Raw genomic sequence first — 22,163 nt, forward strand, 5'->3', positions numbered from 1 at the left:
ATTCTCCAGGAAAGAACACTGGAGTGGGTTGCCATGCCCTCCTCCAGGGGATCTTCCCAACTCAGGAATGGAACCCGTGTTTCTTATGTCTCCTGCATTGGCCGATTCTTACTAATGCTACCTGGGAAGCCTGGCCTCTGAGGCTATGGTGGGTTTTTTTTTTTTTTTTAAACCAGAGTTAAAAACATGAGTTAAAACATGAGTTAAAGACATCGAAGCAACCTAGATGTCCATCAGCAGACAAATGAAGAAGAAAGCTGTGGTACATATACACAATGGAATATTACTCAGCCATTAAAAAGAATACATTTGAATCAGTTCTAATGAGGTAGATGAAACTGGAGCCTATTATACAAAGTGAAGTAAGCCAGAAAGAAAAACACAAATACAGTATACTAACACATATATATGGAATTTAGAAAGATGGTAATGATAGCCCTGTATGTGAGACAGCAAGAGAGACACTGATGTATAGAACAGTCTTTTGGACTCTGTGGGAGAGGGCGAGGGTGGGATGATATGGGAGAATGGCATTGGAACATGTGAATTATCATATGTGAAACGAATCGCCAGTCCAGGTTTGATGCATGATACAGGGTGCTCGGGGCTGGTGCACTGGGATGACCCAGAGAGATGGGATGGGGAGGGAGATGGGAGGGGGGTTCAGGATGGGGAACACATGTACACCCATGGCGGATTCATGTCAATGTGTGGCAAAACCAATACAATATTGTAAAGTAAAAAAAAATAAATAAAACTGAAAAAAAAAAAAAAAAGAGAGTTATCAAAACCAAGGGAGGTATCTGCAGAATTTTTGCAGAACCTCAATTCTCATACATACACTTAAGGCCTAAATCAGAATGTTTTTCCATCATGGTCAACAATGTTCTCATTTCTTGAGGGAAAAAAAAAAAAAACCAAGAACACATTTATTTCATTTTTATATTCAGCCACTTTAGTCAAGAACTAACACTCTACCACAGACCATTTAATGACTGGAACCCTCTAATCCTTTCTTGGAGAAAAGTCCTTCTCAAAACCAAATGGGGGCTTTTGATTAAAATTCCTCCTGGCCAAAACGGGCTGGAGAAAACCTGCACTTTCAGTGGGGCTGTCCTAACGAAACGATGTGTGAGAAGCCACGAGGACCCTGTGGCTTGAGGATCCGAGGGAGTGGTGCCGAGTGTGTGTGTGCGTGCGTGCGCGCGTGAGCTGGTCCAGGACTGAGGGGGTCAGATGGCCACAGAGGGTGACACTGGAACCTTTTAGGTCGAAAAGGAGAGTCTGGGGGACAAGGAAGTCTGAGCTGCCTGGGAGAACACCCACCACTGGAAGAGCCTCAGCAGCAAGAATCTCGAGGAAGCATGGAGAAGACTGGCAGGAAAGGCAGGAAGTGGGCAGGTACCGGAACCCCGGGGAGGCGACCTGGGGGACATCCGTGGACAGAGACCCTAGGGACGGTGGCAGGAAGCAGGCAGGTGTAGAGAGAGGGGTCTTCACCTGTCCCACCAGAGTGGGGCCCTGCTGGCATGCCTCAGGCCTGCATGGGGCTGAAGGGTCAGGAAGACGTGGTAGGAGGCGGGGTCCAGTCACGTGACCTCAGGGTAGCTGTCCCGAGCCGGGGCAGGGTGTCACGTGGGGCCCCGTCTGCTGCCAATCTCCACATCCCAGCCGTGGTAAGGAGGATAAAGGCCTCCAGAGACGTGCATGCTTTGAGTCCCTGGAACCTGTGAAGGCTTCTTACCAAAGGGATGACCCAGATGTAATTAAATTACAGAATCTGAGATGGGGAGATGATCTGGGTGAGCCCTGTCTAATCAGAAGAGGCCCTTTAAAGTGCTGGAGGGAGGCAGACGGGGAGGTGAGAGGAATGTGATACTAGAAGGCTTCAACCCACCACAGCTGGGCTGAGGATGGAGGACGGAGGCCAGGAGCCAAGAGTGCAGGCTGGAAAAAGACAAGGGAAGGACTCTGCCCTGGAGCATCCAGAAAGGAAAGCAGGCCAGTGATTTTAGCCCAGGGAGACATCTGACCTATAGATTGGTGAGATAATAAATGTCTGTGTCATTTCAAGTCACTAAGTTTGTAGTCATTGGGCTATAGCAGCCACAGGAAACACACATATCACCCCACGTTCTAGACACAGGGTATGACCAGGTCGCCACACCACCCACACGTCTTCACTTAGGATACCCCCGCCTGGAACGTTCTCACCCAGCTTGGCTGCCTGCTGGACGCCCACTCAGAACTCCACTCAGCTCAACGGTTGGGGCTCTCAGAAGCAAGGCCTGTCCCTGTTCACCCCTACAAAGAGCCAAGGCCTAACGACTGTTCTCCCCACTGCCCCCTGCAGTTTGCATCGCAGCACCCATGTCCATCTGCTGCTGTAACTCCTCCCAGGATGTCACCGGCTGCTTGGAGGGACAGCTGTGTCGGATTCTTCCTCACGTTTCTACACCCAGGCAGGGTCCACCACTCTATAAATGATGGACGCGATTGTTGGTAAGTGAATGGAGGAGGGCTCATTGCCCAAAGGCAAGGGCACACATGCTGGGGTCTGAATCCTGTGTGTGTCCTGGCTCCCCCACTTCCTGGCAGAGTGAGACCCTGGGCAGGTTATTCTACCTTCTGTTCGTGGGCTTCTTCGTCCATAAGATGGAGATAATAACAAGACCTACGTGGCCAGGCTGCGAGGGTTGCTTTAGTTAACCCATTTCAAATGCATAGCCTGGCTCCAGGAAAAGGACCAACAGGTGGTGCTTATTATCATTCCTGTGGGATCCAGGAAGGGAAAGGCAGAAGCCAGGGGCCAGGGAGTGGCATCAAGGCTGACGAAATCTAGTCTAGAACCTTCCCGAGACACTGCCTGGCACTCACGCCTCCACATCCAGCCTCCTCCATGTGAGTCTGCTGCCGGGGCTCACTGGGCTGAAGGTGGCAGAGGGAAGGGGGCCTGGCGTGGAACAGAGAAAGCTGTAGACTATTGTCAGTTTCGCTGCTCTGGAGAATGTAACCCACCACCAGGAGGGAGGTGCATTTTTACGAGGCACCAGTTACAGGCTAAAGGTTAACTGGAGTTATTTAAATGACATGCCTATTTCCTGGCTTTGCACAGCTCTGGAAAACCCCAACTGCACTCAGAAAAAAATGGAGAGCATGCTATAAAATTCAAAGGCCTGGGTATGGGTGATGAAACAGATGTATGCAAAAGATAATCTGGATGTGCCAAGTTGAAAACCAGGAAGCTGCGTGGGGGCTTTTCTGTATGAGGATTTGGCAGGGAGAGGAAAGGTCTACTTCACCTTGACCTTGGTATTAGAAAAAAAACCCCAAAACAAAAATAAAACCGGTGGCCCTGAGCAGACCAAGGGAGGAAGGAAGGGAAGATGGGATGAGAACGTCTAGCTCTCAGTTATAAGCAAGATGGTTTAAATGTGGGGAGACCTAGAAAAGCAACTCAGCCCATGGGCTCCTGAGCCTCCCGGTCTGGCTGTCTGCTCCTGAGGCATTTTTACGACTGTGCCTGAAGCCGAGCAGGCTGGTTCCAGGCCTGGTGCTGGTTCAGGACAACTGGAGAGTTTGGAATGGGCTGGGGTTTCAGTGCTGCAGAGACGGCGGGGCGGCGAGGGTACAGCCTTGCCCAGCCTGCAGGCACCGGGTAGAGTGGCAGGGCTGGGCTGGTGTGGTGGTCGGGGAGGCCCAGCTGGTCACCAGGTGCTTCCTCTCTCCAACAAGGTGCCCCAGGCTGGAGAGAAGTGATCTGTCTGTCTTCATCTAAGGCAGAAGCACACCGCCTGCACAGTTAACTTGCAAAAAACTCAACTGCATTCAGGAAGGGAGTAGGGAGAGAAATATTTAGATGCTACGACTGCCACCCGACGGAGGGAGGTGGCAGGTGGGAATCGGTGCCTCCATTGAGGGCCCTCAGGCTCTCCTGCCTCTGCCCGGAGGGCCCTACCCTGTAGTTGCTCCCAGGTAAAGACATTTCTCCTCTTTCTCCTCCGGTGCTCAATTTCAGGTCAATTTCAGCCGTGGAGTGAAGCCCTGCTGAGCTGGCTCACTGAGAGACGTGACTCTCCTACGTGGCGCCTTCCCAAGGGGTTTGTGAGGGTGACTTGCATGGCGCAAAGTCTCCACCTGAGAAGTGGACTGCAGAGCCTAGAGAGAGACACGGCCGCTGCATCAGGCCACAAAGCAGCCTCCCTGGTGACGTCCAGTTGACGAGGAGGTGGGCAGGGAGAGCTCCGAGAGGGAACCAGAATTCATGGAGAGCAGCAGAGCAGAGACTAAGCATGGAGTTCCAGAAACTTCCTCATTCTGTCCGACGCATGGGTTTGCAACACTGGCTGCACAATGGAATCCTCCAGGGAGTGCTGACAACCAGAGGCTGGGGCCTATCCCCTGAACAAGTGAATCAGAACCTTCTGGAGTGGCGCCTGGGCACAGAGCATTTTTGAAACCCCTAAAGTGATAAGGTGGCGGCAGAGGATAAGATGGTTGGATGGCATCACTGATTCAATGGACATGAACTTGGGCAAATTCTGGGAAATAGTAAGGGACAGGGAGGTCTGACATGCTGCAGTCCATGGGGCTGCAAAGAGTCAGACGTGACCCGGCAACTGAACGACAACAAAATGGTGATTCTAAGGCACAGGGCGGGTTCAGACACAGGGAGTTTTGGGCCAGAGACCATCAGTCCCGCCCCCACCCCGTCCTGTGGCGTGAGCAGGTCCGCGGATGTGTAGCCGCACGCAGGGCAGCATGGCAAACCAATTTTCACTTCCACTTCTAGGCAGGTCAAAGTGGAAATGACAAACTTAAGTGTTTAAAGGTCCCAAGATCAGTACCCTGTACATTTCTTGAAAGCTCAGCAGAGCAAACTACATTTGACATTCACTGGAAAAATCAGCATGGATGGCCTGCTGTCCGGGAACATGGCGCCCTTCTCACGGGATTCCTGCCGTCTCCAATCAGGACTTTCTCGGGAGTCAGAGTCAGTGGCCTAGTCTACGTTATTCCAGGTGCCCCCCGTGCTCGGCTTCAACCCTTTCTTAGGGCTCCAGGTGACCAGCTCCCCAGTGCTTCTGCCGCATCTGAACGGAGCGTCAGGAAGGGGCAGAAGACCGTCTTCTCCCTGGGGACCGGGGTGGGCTGGGGGCTGAGGGCGGGCTGAAAGCAGAGCGGGTGAGCAGCAGGACAAGTTCTGGGGATGGGGCACTGGGGTCCTGGGCCGGGCGGGGGCCTGGGGCAGATGACAGCTCAGGGCAGTGCCTGCTCCAGTCGTGGACCTTTGGTAAAGGTCATGCGCGGTCTATCACTGCTTCAGGCTCCCCAGAGATTTGTTCTGGGTGTTCTGTGGTTAATCAGAGGGCCGGCCCAGAAGCCAACCCTCTGCTCCGGAGGCCTCAGCAGTCACTGGACCCTGCCTCGCCCCAGGCTGCCAGCCGGGCGGGGTGGCGGGGGTGGCCGGGGAAACTGCTCGGGGTGAGGAGCCCCGTGTAGGCAGAGCCCCAGACAGCCTCAGCGAGTGGGCTGCTGCGAGGGACGTCTTGAAACTCAACGTTAACCCTCAACCCGGCTACCCCACGAATTTCTGTTTCCTGTGGCAGCTCGCTGCTGCCGCCCCCTCCAGCAGCCAGAAGTGAAGAAGCGATCAAGGAGGCTGGCTTCAGCGCCCGGGGCGGGACTCAAGCCCGAACCTTGTGACCTCCAGGAGCACAGCAGGGAGAGTGGGGGCGGCGGGCGGGGGCCCGGGCAGGCCTCCGGAGGGCTCTGACAGCCACCTGATGGAGGAGAGCGGAGACGAGCAGTGAAGAAGCTGCCCGCCAGTCACAGGGTGGCTTCCAGAGTCCAGGTCGGGGGGGAGGCGCTGAAGGTGCTGAGCGGGAGATAGACGCTGGATCCATCTGATGCCTGAACTGGCCGAACCTGCAGAGCTTGGTTACAGGGATGGGAGGAGGCGGGATTCTCCAAGGCTTTAGGCCCAAGTGAACACAAGGATCAAACTTCTGTTTCATGACAGGGAGCGCCGGTCAAGTGAGGAGGGCTGCTCTGTTGGGCCCCCTAAAGCCTCGAGGCACTGTGTCAGCACGGTGGGGGCGTCTTTCCTGGAGGTACAGAGATCTGAGGTTGGGGGGCTCAGCTGTGTCAGAGTCTGACAGTGCTGGAGCTGGGACCCCCCGCTGCCACCTGGGTGCCGTCCATGGTCCTGGCTGCCCTGAGATGCAGCTGCATCCACTTCCCAAGGGTGCTGACATGCTGCAGATGTTCCTGGAGCAAATCTAACCCACAGGTCCCCTGAGATCAGAGAAATCAAAACCGTGGCCCCATTTTCAAATGCCTGGCAAGGACTGGGATTTGGGGAGGGGGCGCGGAAATACTTAAAGTGGAACATGCCTTCAGTGGAAATGATCATTTTACTAGGCAAGGAAGGAGAAAGCTCAAAAGCCAGTCTCTACACTCGAACGCCTTATCTCCCCCAAGGCACAGGATGAAATCTAGAAATTCTGCCTTGCAGAGGGAAAAAATAATCATTTTTGTCTTTTTCAGAACTGTCTAGGACTACTTTTAATACATAACCCACAACAGAGGGCACAGCCATTAGGTGACCTTGTGATTTCAGCAGAACATGTCTCTCTAATGTAGCTCAATTATGATTGTAAGTTTATAAAAACAGGGAAAGATTACAGGAATATACATTAAACCACATCAATGAGCGCTACTGAGAAAAAAAAAAAAGTCCAGTAGACAGGTACCAATCAAATAATCAATATGTAGGAAACAGCTACATCACCCTGCTTTAAGAGAACCAAATAATCTTGCAATTGGATTTGCTTTAAAATTTCCCACTTGAACAAAACTGACAGCTGCATTATAATCACATTTCCAGTCACTTTATAAGACACAAATTTCATTTCTCCATATTTCTACTTCATTTCTGAAAAGGGGCCAGCAACGTTACTCATCAAGCACGTGGAGAGGCAGCCTAATCCATGGGGCAGGGGGAAAATGCTGTTAATTCCATGTTTTCCATCTCCTGAGAGAACTGGTGGTTTAATTCAAACATGATTCTTTTCTGATCAGTCTAGTTCAGGGTTCTAGTTTCAAACAAGGGTAGCGGGGAAAAAAAGCAGGATTTTAGTCCTTAGGTAAAATGACTTGAGATTGTTGAAATTAAGACCATCTACATTTTTAGAAAACACCAGGGTGGATTTAAGATTCTTGGTATATTTCAACAGGGTTATGAAAAAGCCTGCACTGAAAACCTGGCTACTCAAATATCATAGTAACAGTAAACAAATATTCTTTTAATTCACAATCCAACTGTCTCAAATTACTCAAGACAACCTTTAGAAATGCCACTTTTGTATTAATGAAAGTGCCTTAAACGTTTATGCAGAAGGAAACCCACTCTAGTATTCTTGCCTGGAAAATCACATGGACAGAGGAGTCTGGTGGGCTATAGTCCATGGAGTTGCAGAGTCAGACATGACTGAGTGACGATGCAGGCCAAAGTTTTAATCAGTTCAACCCAACAAGCCTTCTTGGAGTGCCTCCCATGTGCCAGGTCCTGTTACTAGGGACAGAAGAACAAAGCACTAAGTGCCTATTTGAGGTGTGCCTGGGGAGGGGCGAGGAGGAAGCAGGCTGGGAGGACAAGTCTGGCAAAGGCCCAGCGGTGGGGAACGCCGGAGGGCTGTGTCTAGGAACCAGTGAGCAGCACCACAGCCAGGAGGGCTCAGAAGCAGGGCCACATAAGGCAGAAGAGGAGGGCCAGGAGCTCTGACATCTACAAGCGGGGAAGGGATGTATGAAATGGACAAGGGTGGGCTAGACTTGCCTTTCGGAGGCCAGCCACACGGCAGACGGACCAGAGCGGGGCAAGGTTCTGTGCTGGGACCCCCACATGGAAGACACTGGGTGCAGAGTGTCTATGCTGGGGAGGGGGCAGGACTGCAGAGGGGGATGGCTGCTGACCCCCTGACCCTGGGGTTGGAGTAGGGTCAGGAGTGGTTCCAAGTTAAAGATGGGGATGAGAAGAGACCCAGCATGGACCATATTCCCTTTAAAGATAAAACACGGAGGCAGAGTACAGGCCAAAGAACCACAAAATCACACTCGCCTGAGACAGGATTTCCAAAGCCACATGCGTACTCGCCGCTCGGGTTTCACGATAACAACATTAGTGCTCTCCGGTGTCGGTACTGAACAAACCACTTCTCTGAGGCTCCGAGCTTGAAAACGCTTGAACTAAATTGCCCCGGAGGAACCATCTGGGTCTGAATCAAGCCTCTCTTACAGGTTTCAGTTCTTCTCCAATCAGCTGGCACCCACTTTCCTGAAAAGTCATTTTTTCCAAGAAACTTATCTAATTAACAAAGCTTTCCTAGTGGCTCAGATGGTAAAAAGTCTGCCTGCAATGTGAGATACCCAAGTTTGATCCCTGGGTTGGGAAGATCCCCTGGAGAAGGAGATGGCAACCCACCCCAGTATTCTTGTCTAGAAAATCTCATGGACGGAGGAGCCTGGCAGGCTACAGTCCATGGGGTCGCAAAGAGTCGTACACGACAGTGATTTCACTTTCTTTCTTTCATTCTATCTAATTAACAGGCCTATGTGACCTCCTCCACTTCTCAATGTATCCCCTGGACAGAAACAGTCAAGGTTTCGCTTTGTCAGAGCTCCTCCAGAGCACCTACTAGTTCAGAAAAATTATTTTGTGCCCAACCTGCAGTTCAGATGAAGAATGCTAATGACTATTTCTACCAGGACAGCTTTCACACGTGGAGGAGGACACTGAGCACTTCTGATGGACTCACTCTTTATCAACAGAACAGTTCTGAGGCAGGCAGTATCATCTTCCCATCTTCACAGATCGGGAAAAAGGTTCAGAGAGGCAGACTAGTTTGCTCAAGGTCACACAGCCAGGATTCAAACCCAGAGCCCCAAATCCTGAACAAAAGCAAAAACATCACTTTGCCAACAAAGGTCTGTATAGTCAGAGCTATGGTTTTCCAACAGTCATGTATGGGTGTGAGAGTTGGAGCATAAAGAAGGCTGAGTGCCTAAGAATTGATGCTTTCAAACTGTGTGTGTGGTGCTGGAGAAGACTCATGAGAGTCCCTTGAACTGCAAGGAGATCCAACCAGTCAACCCTAAAGGAAATCAACTCTGAATATTCATTGGAAGGACTGATGCTGAAGCTGAAGCTCCAATACTTTGACCACCTGATGCGAAGAGCCAATTCATTGGAAAAAAACCTTGATGCTGAGAAAGACTGAGAGCAGGAGGACAAGGGGGTCGACAGGGGATGAGATGCTTGGATGGCATCACTGACTCAATGGATGAATTTGAGAAAACTCTGGGAGATAGTGAAGGACAGGGAAGCCTGGTGTGCCACAGTCCATGGGGTCGCAAAGAGTAGGACACGACTTAGTGACTTAACAACAACAACACTCCTCATTAATTAAATGTTGATTTTTAAGGATTTGATCTGCTTCTTTCCACTTCATTAAGTTTTTATTTTGAAAAAGTTCTAACTGTCAAAATAAGCCCACACGGGTCCTTGACCTAGATTCAACAATGGCTAACATTTAGTGGCATTTGCCTCCTCTCTCACTATACCCACACACTAACATATTTCTATTTTCTGAATCATCCCAAAGTGACAAGCAGCACAGCACTTGACCCCTGGGCTCCTCGGTCTGCACTTCCTAAGAACAAGAACGCTCTCCCACAGAACCACAATGCCATCATCACGCCCAAGAAAGGTAATACTGACCTCGATGACATTATCCAATCACAGGCTACATGCAACTTTTTTCCAATGCAACCCCCAAAAGCCCCCTAAATCTACTGTTTTTATTCCTCAATCCAGGGTCCAAGCTCAGGGGTCGGCTCTCGGGTCCCTTCCGTTCTGATAATCTGGAATCTGGAACTGCTCCCTGGCTCTCACCATCCTGTTCGGTTTTGCCCGACACTTCTCCCATTTATGAAAAGTTCAAATCGAGTATCCTGTAGAATAGCCCGCATTCTGGGTTTGTTTTTCATAGTCTCTATTATTTATGCTCTTTTCTCATTCTCGCCAAGATGGGGCACATGACAAAGACTGGGCCATCAGCATAATATGGCAACATAGAGGGTTTTCCAGAAGAAACAGGATCTCAAAACTAGCCCTGGCCTTGCAAGAGAAGCACATCAATGAGCTCACATTTTCGTGGACTTACAATCCAACCACATAACTTGCTTAGGGAGCTTCACGGTACTCTTGCTGGAAATGACTCTTTAGGTTAGATGAGCACTGCTGGAGATGTCCACTTTATCTAAAAGCTCCTGCCTGCAAGGGTGCTGGAATGAAGCACAGAAAGTGTTAAAACTGGGGAAACGGGAATATATTACATTCCTATTCATTAACAAACAAAGGATAACAAAGAGGAAGGGCTTGGTCCAGGGCTCAAAGGCAGATGGAGAACTGGGAGTATGGATGCCACATGTGGGAGTCGTGGGCCTTGTAAGCGCCCACAGATGTGCTTGTTCTGGGGGTGTGAGTGGTCTGTAGGTTGGGGGGGGGGCATGCACAGCCAGAGCAGAGGCCCGTGGTAGGAACATGCCTGGTGTGTCTAAAGAACAGCACAGACGCAGAGAGAGCTGGGGGGTACTGGGTGACGCCCAGCCTCATGGGCCCCTGTAAACATCTCTCCTCCCGGTCAGAGTAGGATGGAGGTCACTCTGAGGAGGCCTGTGAGGAGGACAGGGTCTGACTGCTGCTTTAAGAGGATGACACTGGACACCATGTCGAGAACAAACTGTAGGGAACGAGGCAGAAGCTGGGGACTGGTTCACAGTGCAGGTGAAAGATGATGGCAGGGCAAGCTGGGTGCTAAGGAGTGGAGCTGAGAGAGATGGCCAGATAGATCTGGAAGGAACTGCCTAGGTGTGGTGACCAGCAGGACGCTGAGTTTGCGAGGAAGAGGGGAGTCAAGAAAGAGACTCAGTTTTTTGCCCCCAAGATGGAGCAGCCGGCTGCCAACTGGGAGATGTGTGGGCTGCGTCCCCACGCCCTGTTCCCCACTGTCACTGGCTCCGGGGCCAATGCTGCAACCTCCTAACTAGCCTGCCTGAAGTTGTGCTAGGCATTGTTCCAGGCACGTCACATGTATTAACTCACTGCCTCCTCCCAGCAACTCCCATTTACACACGAGGAAACCAAGCACCAAGAGATCACGTTACTCATTGAAGGACACACGCTGGCAGGTGGCAAGGGGCCGAGCTAGGATTTCTCCCAGCACAGACTGGCTCCCAAGCCTAGGCTCAGAGCCATGAGGCTACGTGGCCTCTCCAGCCCCTGGACACGGCTCATGGGCCTGTGCGGGCACTGTGTGACCTGGCAGCTCCTGTCCCAGAAGCGCACAATCAGGGTAGTTGTCCACATGGATGCCCTTTGCTGACTTCCCCCTGCATTGGAGTTGAGATCTTGTTCATCTCAGCTCCTCTCTGCCCTGCTCCTCACCTGCCAGCCATACCGGCCTGAGACACACCAAGCCCATTCTCACCTTCCACCTCCCCCTTCCCAAACTGGCAGGCCTCATCTCTGCATTTTCTTATGCAATATTCTGGCTCCCCCAGTACATGCCTCTCCAGAGAGGCTTCTCTCACCAGCCTCTGAGGCCTTTTCTCTGATAGTTCTCTAGCCCTGGACCCCGTTCATCATCTCCACAGAGCCACCTCCATTGACCCGCGACTGTGCAGTTAGCTTTTCCTCCCTTACCTGTTTGTGGTCCCTTCCCTGCCCCCAGCTAGAAGCACCAGAGAGCAGAGGCCAAGGCTGGCTTTATTAGTTCACTATCACATCCCAGATCTCAGCACTGTGCCTGGCATACAGCAAGTGCTCAATAAGGAGCTGAGTTAACGGACGGGTTTCACTGAATGCATTTTAAAAATCAGGATACAAGATTAGGTGGGTGCCGTACATGGCACGGCTACAACTATGTCAATGTCAAGGGCCCCTGTGGACGTTTCCTGAAGGTGGTTGGCATCTCCCGAGGGTGTCATGACGGAGGAGTTTCTCCTGCTGTCACTGCCCATGTTATCTGGTCACAGGCAGACAGGCAGGCACCCGGCTCTCCTCTGCTCGTCTTCAGGGCACCGCTGGGGTGTCGGTCAGTCAGCCCAGGGGTGACGGTGCAGGAGTGCTCGCCTGGGGCCTAGACACGATACAGGACCCTTCAACTGTTCCCACACAGTCTTTTTTTTTTTAAAGTCTTTATTGAATTTATTACAGTATTACTTCTGTTTTCTGATTTCTGGCTTTTTGGCCACAAGGCATGTAGGATCTTAACTACCCAACCAAGGATTGAACCTGTACCCTCTGCACTGGAAGGTCAAAGTCTTAACCACTGGACCACCAGGAAGTGGTGGTCTTTCTTACCCAGAGCCATCTTTCTTACCCCTCCCTCACCCCCAAATGATGCCATCCCATAAGTGATAAACTGGTTTAAATATTTTGGGAGGCACTCCCCAAAATGTTGTCGAAGCAGAAAATGCCAAGCCAGGGTGCCCCGCAGTATGAGTTCTGAGCCGGTCACTCACCGGCTCTCATTCACTGAGAACCCACTATGTGCCGAGCCGGGCGCCGCATGCTCATGAACGTGATCTCATTTGATCTTCAACAGCCCTACTGGCCAAGTCATTTAGGACCATCTTTATGGCAAGGCCATTGGGCCTGGCAAGCAGAAAGACCCTGAGCAAGGTCACAAAGCTGCTTACTTCCAGCTATAGCAGGGGCTGCAAACTCAAGCGTCCATGGGGCTAGGCTGGCAGAACACAGGGGAGCCCAGGCCGCATCTCCAGCTCCACCCAGAGCAGTGGGGGGCCGGGAAGTTCCCCTTTTGCAATGGTGGCAACCAGTTCAATCAAAAAGAGAAGCCTGAAGTCCTTATCTGTTAGAGAGGAGTATTTATAGATGCAGTCCCATTTGCTTTAATATACAGAGGGTGGGAGGTGGTGGTTAAAAAGAGAAATGGCGGGGCCAAGGAAATGAGGCTCCACAAAAGGATAAGACTATTGAAGCTGAAGGCTGGGTGCACAGAGACTCACAATTTTATTCCCTCTAAAACCTAACCTCTCTTATCTAGTCAGGTCTACTCTAGTCTTCCCTTCCCACTGCCCTTTTGTTTCTCCTTCCCTCCCCTCCCCTCCTTCCCTCATGGCTGCCAATCCGTGACCTCTGCCCCATGCCACTGTCCTCGCCAGTGAAAACAAAACAGGCTTTCGGTACAGTTCCTTTTTTTCCAAAGGGGTGGCGGCCTCTTTGATGCGCTTCGTCAGAAGCTACCTTGGCAGAGCTCACCTGCCACACCTGGCGCTGTTGGTCAGTGGATGTACGGGATGGCTTCTGAATGTTCTGATGCTGTGGTTTCTTATCGAGGTGTGACAGGCTTAGTAAACACACTTAAAGGCAACTCTTCCTGCGGCATTCCTTTAAACCCATTGAAGCAGCTGACCAACCCCAAACGCTCCTCCCTGAGCCAGCTTCCTCAAGCTCCAGGGAGACAAAACATGACCTCCTAAGAAGCAAGCCCAGCCTCCGCAATTTAGCAAATCTGAATGCCCTCACCTACACTAGGATGCTTCCTACCTTTAGTATACACGGAAGGCATTTGGTGAAGTGCAGAGCATTGCTAATTTTTCCCCATGGAAAGTGAGAAGCTCAAGCATTTAAGAATAATCACACACACACAAAGTCAACACATGCATATCTTACCCTCATACCATATGCTCATAAAATCCATAATTCATAGTATTTTCTGGCCGGCACCCTCTTTAGCAAAGACATAATTTGCAATCACGCTGGGTAAAGACAGACAGCCATTACTTTCTTAATGGCCAACTACCCAAAAAGACTCAGTTAAGTGATCTCAACTAGCAATCTAATCAATTCAAATTGATAAGTGAAATACTTTTAACCTTTGTTTCAGCAGGCCATTCCTAGTGGGAGGAGGCACGGTACATGAATTCCCAGCATAAAATTTAATTCCATTTCACGGATGCAAACATTCTTGCTGCCCTGAAGGAGAGGCCCCGTTAAAGCAAACTGTTTTTCTCTCTTTCCTTGAATCCAATCAGAGAAAGATGGGTTTATGGGTCTCTCCAGCCTATGCCATCAATTTAAACCTTTACAGAAATCCCCGTGGCAATATTTCAAGGAGGAAACGGCCACAGAAGATGGGCATAGAGCACAGACAGGATGTAGTTTCCTTGCTCCTCCGAGAGAGAAGGAATAAAGGAGCATAAACAAAAAGGAAGCAAGAAAAAGGAGTCAGACAACCAGGCAAAACCATAATAATCATTTACGGAGACCCTTCCACGTGTCAGGCAGTGTGCTGTTTGCATGCATCACTGGATGTGATTATCAGGCAATGCTGATTCCATTTTCCTGAGCATAGTTACATGTGAGGCACTAGACTCAGTCATCTTATATTTCATATTATAGTTCACTCAAGTCTCAAAACAGCCCTGTAATATAATGAAGATCATCCCCATTTTCCAGGCAAGGAAACGAAAGTCGTGGTGGTTTCAGTCACTTGCTTGAGAGAATACAGAGCTGGGCAGGGGCCTCTGGCTCAAAAGATACAAACCCTCATTGGTCTGCATCGTAACTGCAGGTCACACAACTGAACAGTTTTTGTCAAGACTCATTCCACTGTACACTAAAACTCGGTGAACCTTACTGGATGCAAGCTGTATTTCAATAAAGCTGATTTAAAACAAGGACCCTCTCTCTCTCATCGTCCACTACAAAGTGGCCACTTGCCGTTTCTGCCTCTCCAGCTCCCAGCTCTTCTTTTCGAGTTTCCTTTGGGGGCCGCCTCCTTCCTCACCCCTAGGTGATGGGGTTCAAAAGGAGCAGGTCCCACCCTCCCAGCATCACAGCTGAGGACGTGACCTTGACCTAACCAATCAGTGAATCACATTCTGCTGATCACTGACTGGGTCAGGAACGGTCTTGTGACTCAAGCTGGGCCAATGAGAGCATTGCTCTGGGCGTCTATAAAAGTTATAGGGAAAGAGAAGCTCTGTTTTTGTCAGGGCTGCTTAGCCAGTTCAGCAGATCTTAGAGGTCCTGATGGCCATCTTGTCACTATTTGGTGAGAGCTCTCTGGAGGATGAAGCCAGAACAGGGGAAAGAAAAGCTGAGAGAAGGAAGGTGGCAGTTTCCTGATGACATTGCTTAAGTACCTAGATCAAGCCATGCCCGAAAGGAGATCTAGCTTTTTACACCGATATCAGTGAATCTGCCTCTCTTTTTCCTTAAATTAGTTTAAGCTGGCCTTTCTATCTCTCATAACCAAAGAGTCCTAATATATCACAATGTTACAGCAAATAAGAGGAAAAAGCTATATGACTGGGAGAAGGGTTATAGGAACACAACCAGGCTTTATATTCTGTCTCCCTTTAAATCTCAGTCTCACACTGAAGAGGAGAGCACCGAGGCACCGGTTGGATGCTCAGGCCTGCAGGCTAAGCACGTGGTTCTTGGGCCTCCAGAGCCTTCATCGTTACCTAAATGCTGGCAGCTTGCATTTTTGAAAACTTTCCTTTTTTTAACCAATCAGGATCCTTTAGTCATTAAAATCATACAGACCACCTTTGACAGACACAACCAACCAGACTGGTGCTGCTATGACTATATGGAGGGCAGGGATCCTAGAGCTGTGCCCACCCCTGCTTGAGACCCCAATCACCATGCACAGATATTTCAGCAAAACACCTGCACAGCGCCCCTTGGTCTCCAGAAAGCAGGGCCCACAGACTGACTCCAAGTGTCCAGAGTCTAGGGCCCCTTTTCTGAAAGTTTTGTGTGACATGCTCACTGTCTAAGTTCACGGTGACAGATTAACCCCAGTATGACATGCAGGTCGCCCACGAGCCTCCCAGTGATGCGTGAGCCAGCCTGGCGGTGTCCCCCCACCCCTGCTGCCGTGACGCAAGATGACCAACTCACTCAGGTCGAGGACGTCATCCGTTTTGATCAGGTCTTCCTCCCGCGTCAGGGGCAGCTGGGTCTCGGGCTCCCCTCGCAGTTGTAGGGACAGGGAACGGAGCATGAAGAACACCCGGATGGCCTGGACCAACAGTTTGGAGAGCAGAAAAGAGTGAAGTCAGTTTGGTGAGAAGGTCTGTATGGAGAAATCACACAATGACTCTAGATTTAAAATGAACAAGACAAAGCCCACCTCTTTCAGCATCGTGGTTCTGGTGCTTTCAGAGCCAAGATTTAAAATGAAAACAATCAAGGAGGCAGCCCGTGTGCCATCACCCGCAGGCTCGGGCTGGGCCACGGGACCTCACTGAGCACCTGCCATTTGCCGGGACCCGCCCTCTAGGGTCACGTGACCCTTGTGGCAGCCCCGCGTGGCTGGCAGCCCCGCTCGGCAGTCGAGGCTGAGACCCATGGAGGCCACGTGATCAGGCCCAAGCTCACACCTAGCAAGGGCCAGAACCAGGTCTCTTCTAACTAAACCAGCCCAGAGTCTGAAAATCCAAACCATGAGTGTTTCAAGGTCCACCTACTGAATGTGGGGGCGGGAGAGACAAATGGTAAGATGCGGGTGGGGTTCAGAGCCGCCAGACCCCACAGCCCATCACCTGGAGCTCTGGCCCCTTGGCCTTCCAACAGGGGCTGTGCCCCTCTCAGGGCAGAGGACCTGGCACCTGGCAGGTGTGTGGTAACGTCAGTGTCCCGGGATCCGTCAGGTCTCCCCAGCCGGGGACAGAGGTGGGGACAGACTGGGGCCCCATCAGCACAGGGTTCCCAGCCCACCAGGGAAGCATCTTGGTGGACCCCAGGGTGAGCGGGAGTTTCCAGGGAGCGGGAACAAAGCCGAACCCCAGGCTGGAAGCCAGAGAAGCTTGTGCAGCCTCCGCCCAGCAGTCAGTCTGCCCTGGAGGTAACTCCCCGCGAGTCCCAGGTTGGGGCTGACCTGCCCACCAACCAGAGGCCAGGAAGTGGAGCGGCAGCCATGGGGCCCGTGGCTTCCGGGCCACTTGCCCTGATGGAGGGAAACAGCCCCCGAGTCAGGTACGGAAGGTCTGTGCTGGACTCCTAGCTCCACTGTGCTGGGCAAGGCCCCCGGCCCCACGAGCCTCAGTTTCCTCCTGTGTGAGATGGGGATGTGAGTCTCTACTGTGCGGGGCTGCGGGGAGCCTCTGAGATGATAGTGGGGGCAGCAGCCAGCACGGAGTCCATAAGGGGGCGGCCAGGCCTCACTCCTGCCACTCCACAGCTCAGCATGAGGAGGCGTGGGGACAAACTGCTGTCGCCACTGGCGAGCCCCACAGCCCACCTTCGGGGCCCCTTTTTGCCAGTTCTGAGGCTGTAGGCCTGCCCACTGAGATGGGAGGTTGTCCATTGTATGACAAGGTGCCTCAAAACAAGGGGCGGAGAGAACAGATGACTGCCCGCAAAGAGCCAGGTTTGCACTGACTTTTGTTGACCCAGGCAACGAGGATGCTGTGGGCACCTCTGAACCCTAATCTTGACTTGGTCTAGAACTGCTGGGAGATCTTGGGCCAATTACTTAATGTCCCGATGCAGAAAACTGGATGAACAGTCCTGTTTCCTGGACCTATTCTGGCGTCACCAGAAGCACCAGAGAAACATAAACTTTCATATGATAAAGATGGTGGCTGTGGGGGCACTGGTGTATTATTCGATTGTTCTAAACATTTTTGTTTGTTTGCGTGTTTCTGTTGTTTTATTTTTCGGCCTTGCCGTGTGGCGTGTGGGATCTTAGTCTCCTGACCAGGGATCGAACCCCTGCCTGCTGCATTGGGGCCTTAACCATTGGACTACCACGGAAGTTCCTGTTCTGAAAGTTTTGAAGAGCAGTCTTCACAAAAACATCTGTGATAGTCAGCAGCTGTCTCTCTACAAACGCAGTGGGAGAAGCCCGGGCTCATGAATGTGAGGGCAGATTCCCACAGGGCCAAGTACTCCACCTGGGTGAAAGTGGGGTTCTCATGGGCATCTACAAGGTTTGGCGGGCCATGTTCACCAGCCCCACAACCCCGAGAATCCACAAGAGAAAGGTGAGACACCGGGATTAGAGGTCATCTGATCATCTCACTGTCTCCCTAAACAACCACTACTCTCTCTGCGTACCCCCGGCCTGCCAGGTACGGGTGCATTCGAGCCATTTTAACCACCCTGAGGGGTTCCCATTTTACAGACAGGAAACCGAAGCCTAGAGACGTCAGGGAGACTGCCCAAGGTGATTCACCTAATAACTGACTCCAAAGACTGTCCTTCCAATCACACGCCTTTGCCTTCAACAGACTGAAGGATTAGGACCCAGGCTTTTATTGAGTGTTTTTCTTGACTTTGCTCAATTAATGTGCAAATTGAAATGCATTACTGAAAGGAAAAGAGTATTCTTATTCTTTCAGATGCTTCCATAGGAAGATTGACTCAGGAAGAATGGATTAGATTTGGAAAGGGGAGTCAGCTGACCAAGTTTAACTATCAAGAGAAGTGGGCAGGGTGGTACGGCCGTAGACAAGCTTAACTATAAAGAACAGACCTTTCCAGTTTGCTTCCATGCAGTGGGGAGCAAGGAGAGCCCCACGAGTGGGGCAGCGGATGGCTTCCTAGCCAGACAGACCTTAGTCCAACCTGAGTCATGTGATTCCCCAGGCCTGGGCTGGAGCTGTGGAAAGGGGGTCCCCACCACCCCAGATCATGGGGCCACCTTGAAGATGCAAGGAGACAGTACAAAGACCACCCTGAGCCCCAGGGCTGGGCCTGGAACAAACACTCAGCCTGAGCCCTCTCCCCTGCCAACTTGGCCGCACGTGCAAGCTATTGAGTTCAAGCGACAGTCACTCAGGCCAGGAGCCCACTGAGGCCGTGGAAGCCAGTCATTCTTGAAAGAGTGCTGAAGCGCTTTAAAGTAGGCACAGCCCTTTGGGAAAGCAACTTGGCAATACCGACAGAGTCACCAAAAAAAAAAAAAATGTTCATACCCTTTGAACCAGAAATTCCACTTCTGGGAACTTATCCTAAAGAAATAAGCCAAAAGAAAGGAAACATTGTATTCGTCAAGCTGCTTATTACAATTTATCTGAAAATAATGTAATACTGGGAGCAACCAAAATGTCCACCAGCAGGAAAACGCCTAAGGAAATTATGGCAAAAGTCACCAGTTAAACTTTTAGGCAGGAGTAAGAAATTAGACTTATTAAAACTGTATCAATGAAAAACTTCTTGCTCACAATGCAAAGAGAAAGGCAGCGAGGATGAAAGCAAGTCCATCGCCCATGCACCCCTGCAACCATGAAAAGACGTGTCTGCAGACAAAGCTGGGAGGAGACACACAAAGTCTGTGTTGTTTGTTTAGGGTGATGAAATCGCCAGAAATTCTTTCACCCTACTTTTGGAACTCTGTGAGATGTTATTGTATTTTCTTTAATGCACAATACACATCCAGAGAGTAAAAGCAAAATACCCTATTTCCTCAAGGTCAATAGCGATAAACACGAAAACTGTTTGCGGTTTTATGAGGCAACAGGGACACAGAACTGGAGGGACAAATAAAACTTCATGCAAATATCTTGATTTCATAATGGCTTCCATGGTTATTCCATAAAGACGGCTAGTGGCTTAAATTCAGATTCTGGTGTTCATCAAAGAGTCCTCTCCCCAACTCTCTTTTCTCTAGTGTTAAGCATCAGTAGGTTTTGACTGTTAAAAGACTTGATTTCTTCCCCACTTAAGAGGCTAGAAAGCTCCATCACTCTTCAGCACCTCACTGCTGCTCTCGCTAAGAGCTGAGAAGCAGCACACAGGAGGAACCTGGGACTCAGAGAGGCTAAGTAACTTGGTCAGGGTCACACAGCTAAAGGTGGGATTCTACCTCAGCTGGTGTGACTCGTGTGCCTGTGCTCTTTCTTAACTGCCTCTCTCGACTGCCCTGCCACGAGGGGTGGGTTCAGCTCAAGTCCAGGTCCTGCCTGCATGCTCCTGTCAGACCCCAGGAGTTCCTGTGACCACATGTCAACATGAATTTCCCGTCTCAGCCACAATCGCTCAGTGGCACTCTTGCTATTTTGGTCTTTTGCATTATTTATTTATTCTTTCTATTCTTGCTTCTTGCCCAGTGCCTAGAGAAGGCTCGACAGACACGTCAAATGAAAGAATAAACAGTGTAATTTGCAAAAGGCAAGGGGGAAAACGTGACTTCATTGCCAGATGCTTCCCTGCAGCCTGCACAGCCCGTGCCCCCCTCTCCTGTCCGCTGCACTCACTTCGCTCCAGTCACCCCACACCTCGGACACCCTTCACTCTTCCTCATCCCGGGGCCTTTGCACTCACTGCTCCCTAGGTCTGGAAAAGGTCTCCTTCACATCTTTGCCTGGCTGGCTCCTCACTCCCCAGGTCTCTGCTCAGACGTCACCTCTGCCAGGCAGCTTCTCCTGGTCACTCAGTCTAACGCAGCACCCCCTCTGTCCTTCAGAGCCCTCGCTGCAGCCTGGTATCACCCCTGACCACAAGCTTTGCCTCTCTCCAGGCCCGGGAACACCCAAGGGCGGGCCGACTTTCTGCTCACTCCTGCACCCTTGGGAGAGCACTTGGCACACAGCAGGAGTCCAGTAGCTCTTTGATCAACGTACAAAGGAATGATTCACCATAAAGGGTGGTTTGAACTTCTTTGACAAGTCCTTAAGGAAAATAAAGGGTGGTATTTCTGAAAAGCGTCAGCCTCCTAAAAGTTAGAAAAGCCTACACTTGGCAGGGGGAAAAAAAAAGAAGGAAAACCTCTGAATCCAACAGGACGAAATGGAATGTTCTCTGGATACGAGCAAAGAACTTGAAACAAACCACATAAGCCTTCAATTGCTTGCTAAACCATACACTTCCTCTAACTCACATTCAGAGCACACCGCGGTGTTCTGATGTCTGAAATGGGCCGAGGAGCTAAGCTGCGGGAGGACTCCAGACAGCTGCCTGGCATCAGGGGCTGGGCTGAGGTGAGAGGTCAAAATTCCCCTTCAACAGTGGATCCTGGACATCAGAGGGAAACCTCTGGGGCCCAAGGCTCTGCATTGAGGTGGCCAGTCCTCTTATCTCATCCTGGCTCCAGGGACACCAGACTTGAGAGCTGCCTTTATAAACCCGTCTTGTGACAAAGGTCATAAGAGAGACCCCGGGGGCGCTGGTGCTTCCGTAGGCAGTGTGAGCCCTGCAGCCCATCTGGGGCAAGGGAGGTGGGCAGCAGTCCTGGGATCTTGAGGATGAGAGAGGAAGACCCCCACCCTCAGGCACCACCACAGGCCTCTGTGCATCTGCCTTTCGCGGAGTCCTCCCGAGGGCCCTGGCAGGGCGGGCGGCGCTGGCTGCTGGCTGGGTGAGGAGACAGAGGCTCAGAAGGAGCAGGAACCGTGAAGCCCAAGCAGCCCTGCCCTCTGCCGTAGGCCTCAGCCCAGAATTTCTCCTGTGGACCAGCCGTGTCCGCCCCAGGCCAGCATGACAAGATGCCAGGGAGCGGCCAACCAGGCCGAGGCTTTCGCTGTGCTCCAGGGCTCTGAGACCTGTCCCCTGCAACCCCTCCGGCGCCACCACTTCCCACACAGCTGGCCCCACGGGGGCTCCAGGCACGGCCCCCAGCTCTCTGGGCCTCTGCGCACCCCCACCCCTCCCGCCGCAGCGCCCAGCCCTTCCCCCACAGGCCCGGCTCAAGGAGCAGCTCTCTGTGCTTCTTGCCCCCCTGCCCAGGGAGGATTAGGGGCCTTGTGCTCCTGGAGAAACAGCCCTGGCCAGAGTTGTGTGGGCGCTTCCCACGTGGCACCAGGGGTAAGGAACCTGCCTGCCAGATCAAGAGACACAAAAGATGTGGGGTCAACCCCTGAGTCGGGAAGATCCCCTGGAGGAGGGCATGGCAACCCACTCCAGTGTTCTTGCCTGGAGAATCCCATCGACAGAGGAGCCTGGAGGACTACAGTCCATGCGGTCACAAAGAGTCGGACATGACTAAGGGACTTAGCATGCATGGATTGGTGCTGCCTTTCCCATCCTCACCCTCTTTAGTCTTTTCCTTGAGGACTGGGGCTGTGTTTTCTGGTATCCAGCACCAAGTAGGACTAATAAATACAATGAAGGCAGCAGT

At 51.4% G+C, this 22,163-nt stretch overlaps 1 protein-coding gene across 5 annotated transcripts in view; it reads right to left on the reverse strand.

Moving 5' to 3' along the window:
• Positions 1 to 22,163, reverse strand: part of CLEC16A (C-type lectin domain containing 16A) — a 231,624-nt gene that overhangs the window by 101,957 nt on the left and 107,504 nt on the right. For all 5 annotated transcript variants that reach the window (XM_043456684.1, XM_043456686.1, XM_043456683.1 and 2 more), the window contains exon 18: positions 16,004 to 16,124. In XM_043456684.1, coding sequence (XP_043312619.1) covers positions 16,004 to 16,124 — 121 coding nt within the window. The remainder of the gene's footprint in view (positions 1 to 16,003; positions 16,125 to 22,163) is intronic.

The sequence above is a fragment of the Cervus canadensis genome, chromosome 32 (genome assembly GCF_019320065.1).
Source record: "Cervus canadensis isolate Bull #8, Minnesota chromosome 32, ASM1932006v1, whole genome shotgun sequence".
NCBI classification, from domain to species: domain Eukaryota; kingdom Metazoa; phylum Chordata; class Mammalia; order Artiodactyla; family Cervidae; genus Cervus; species Cervus canadensis.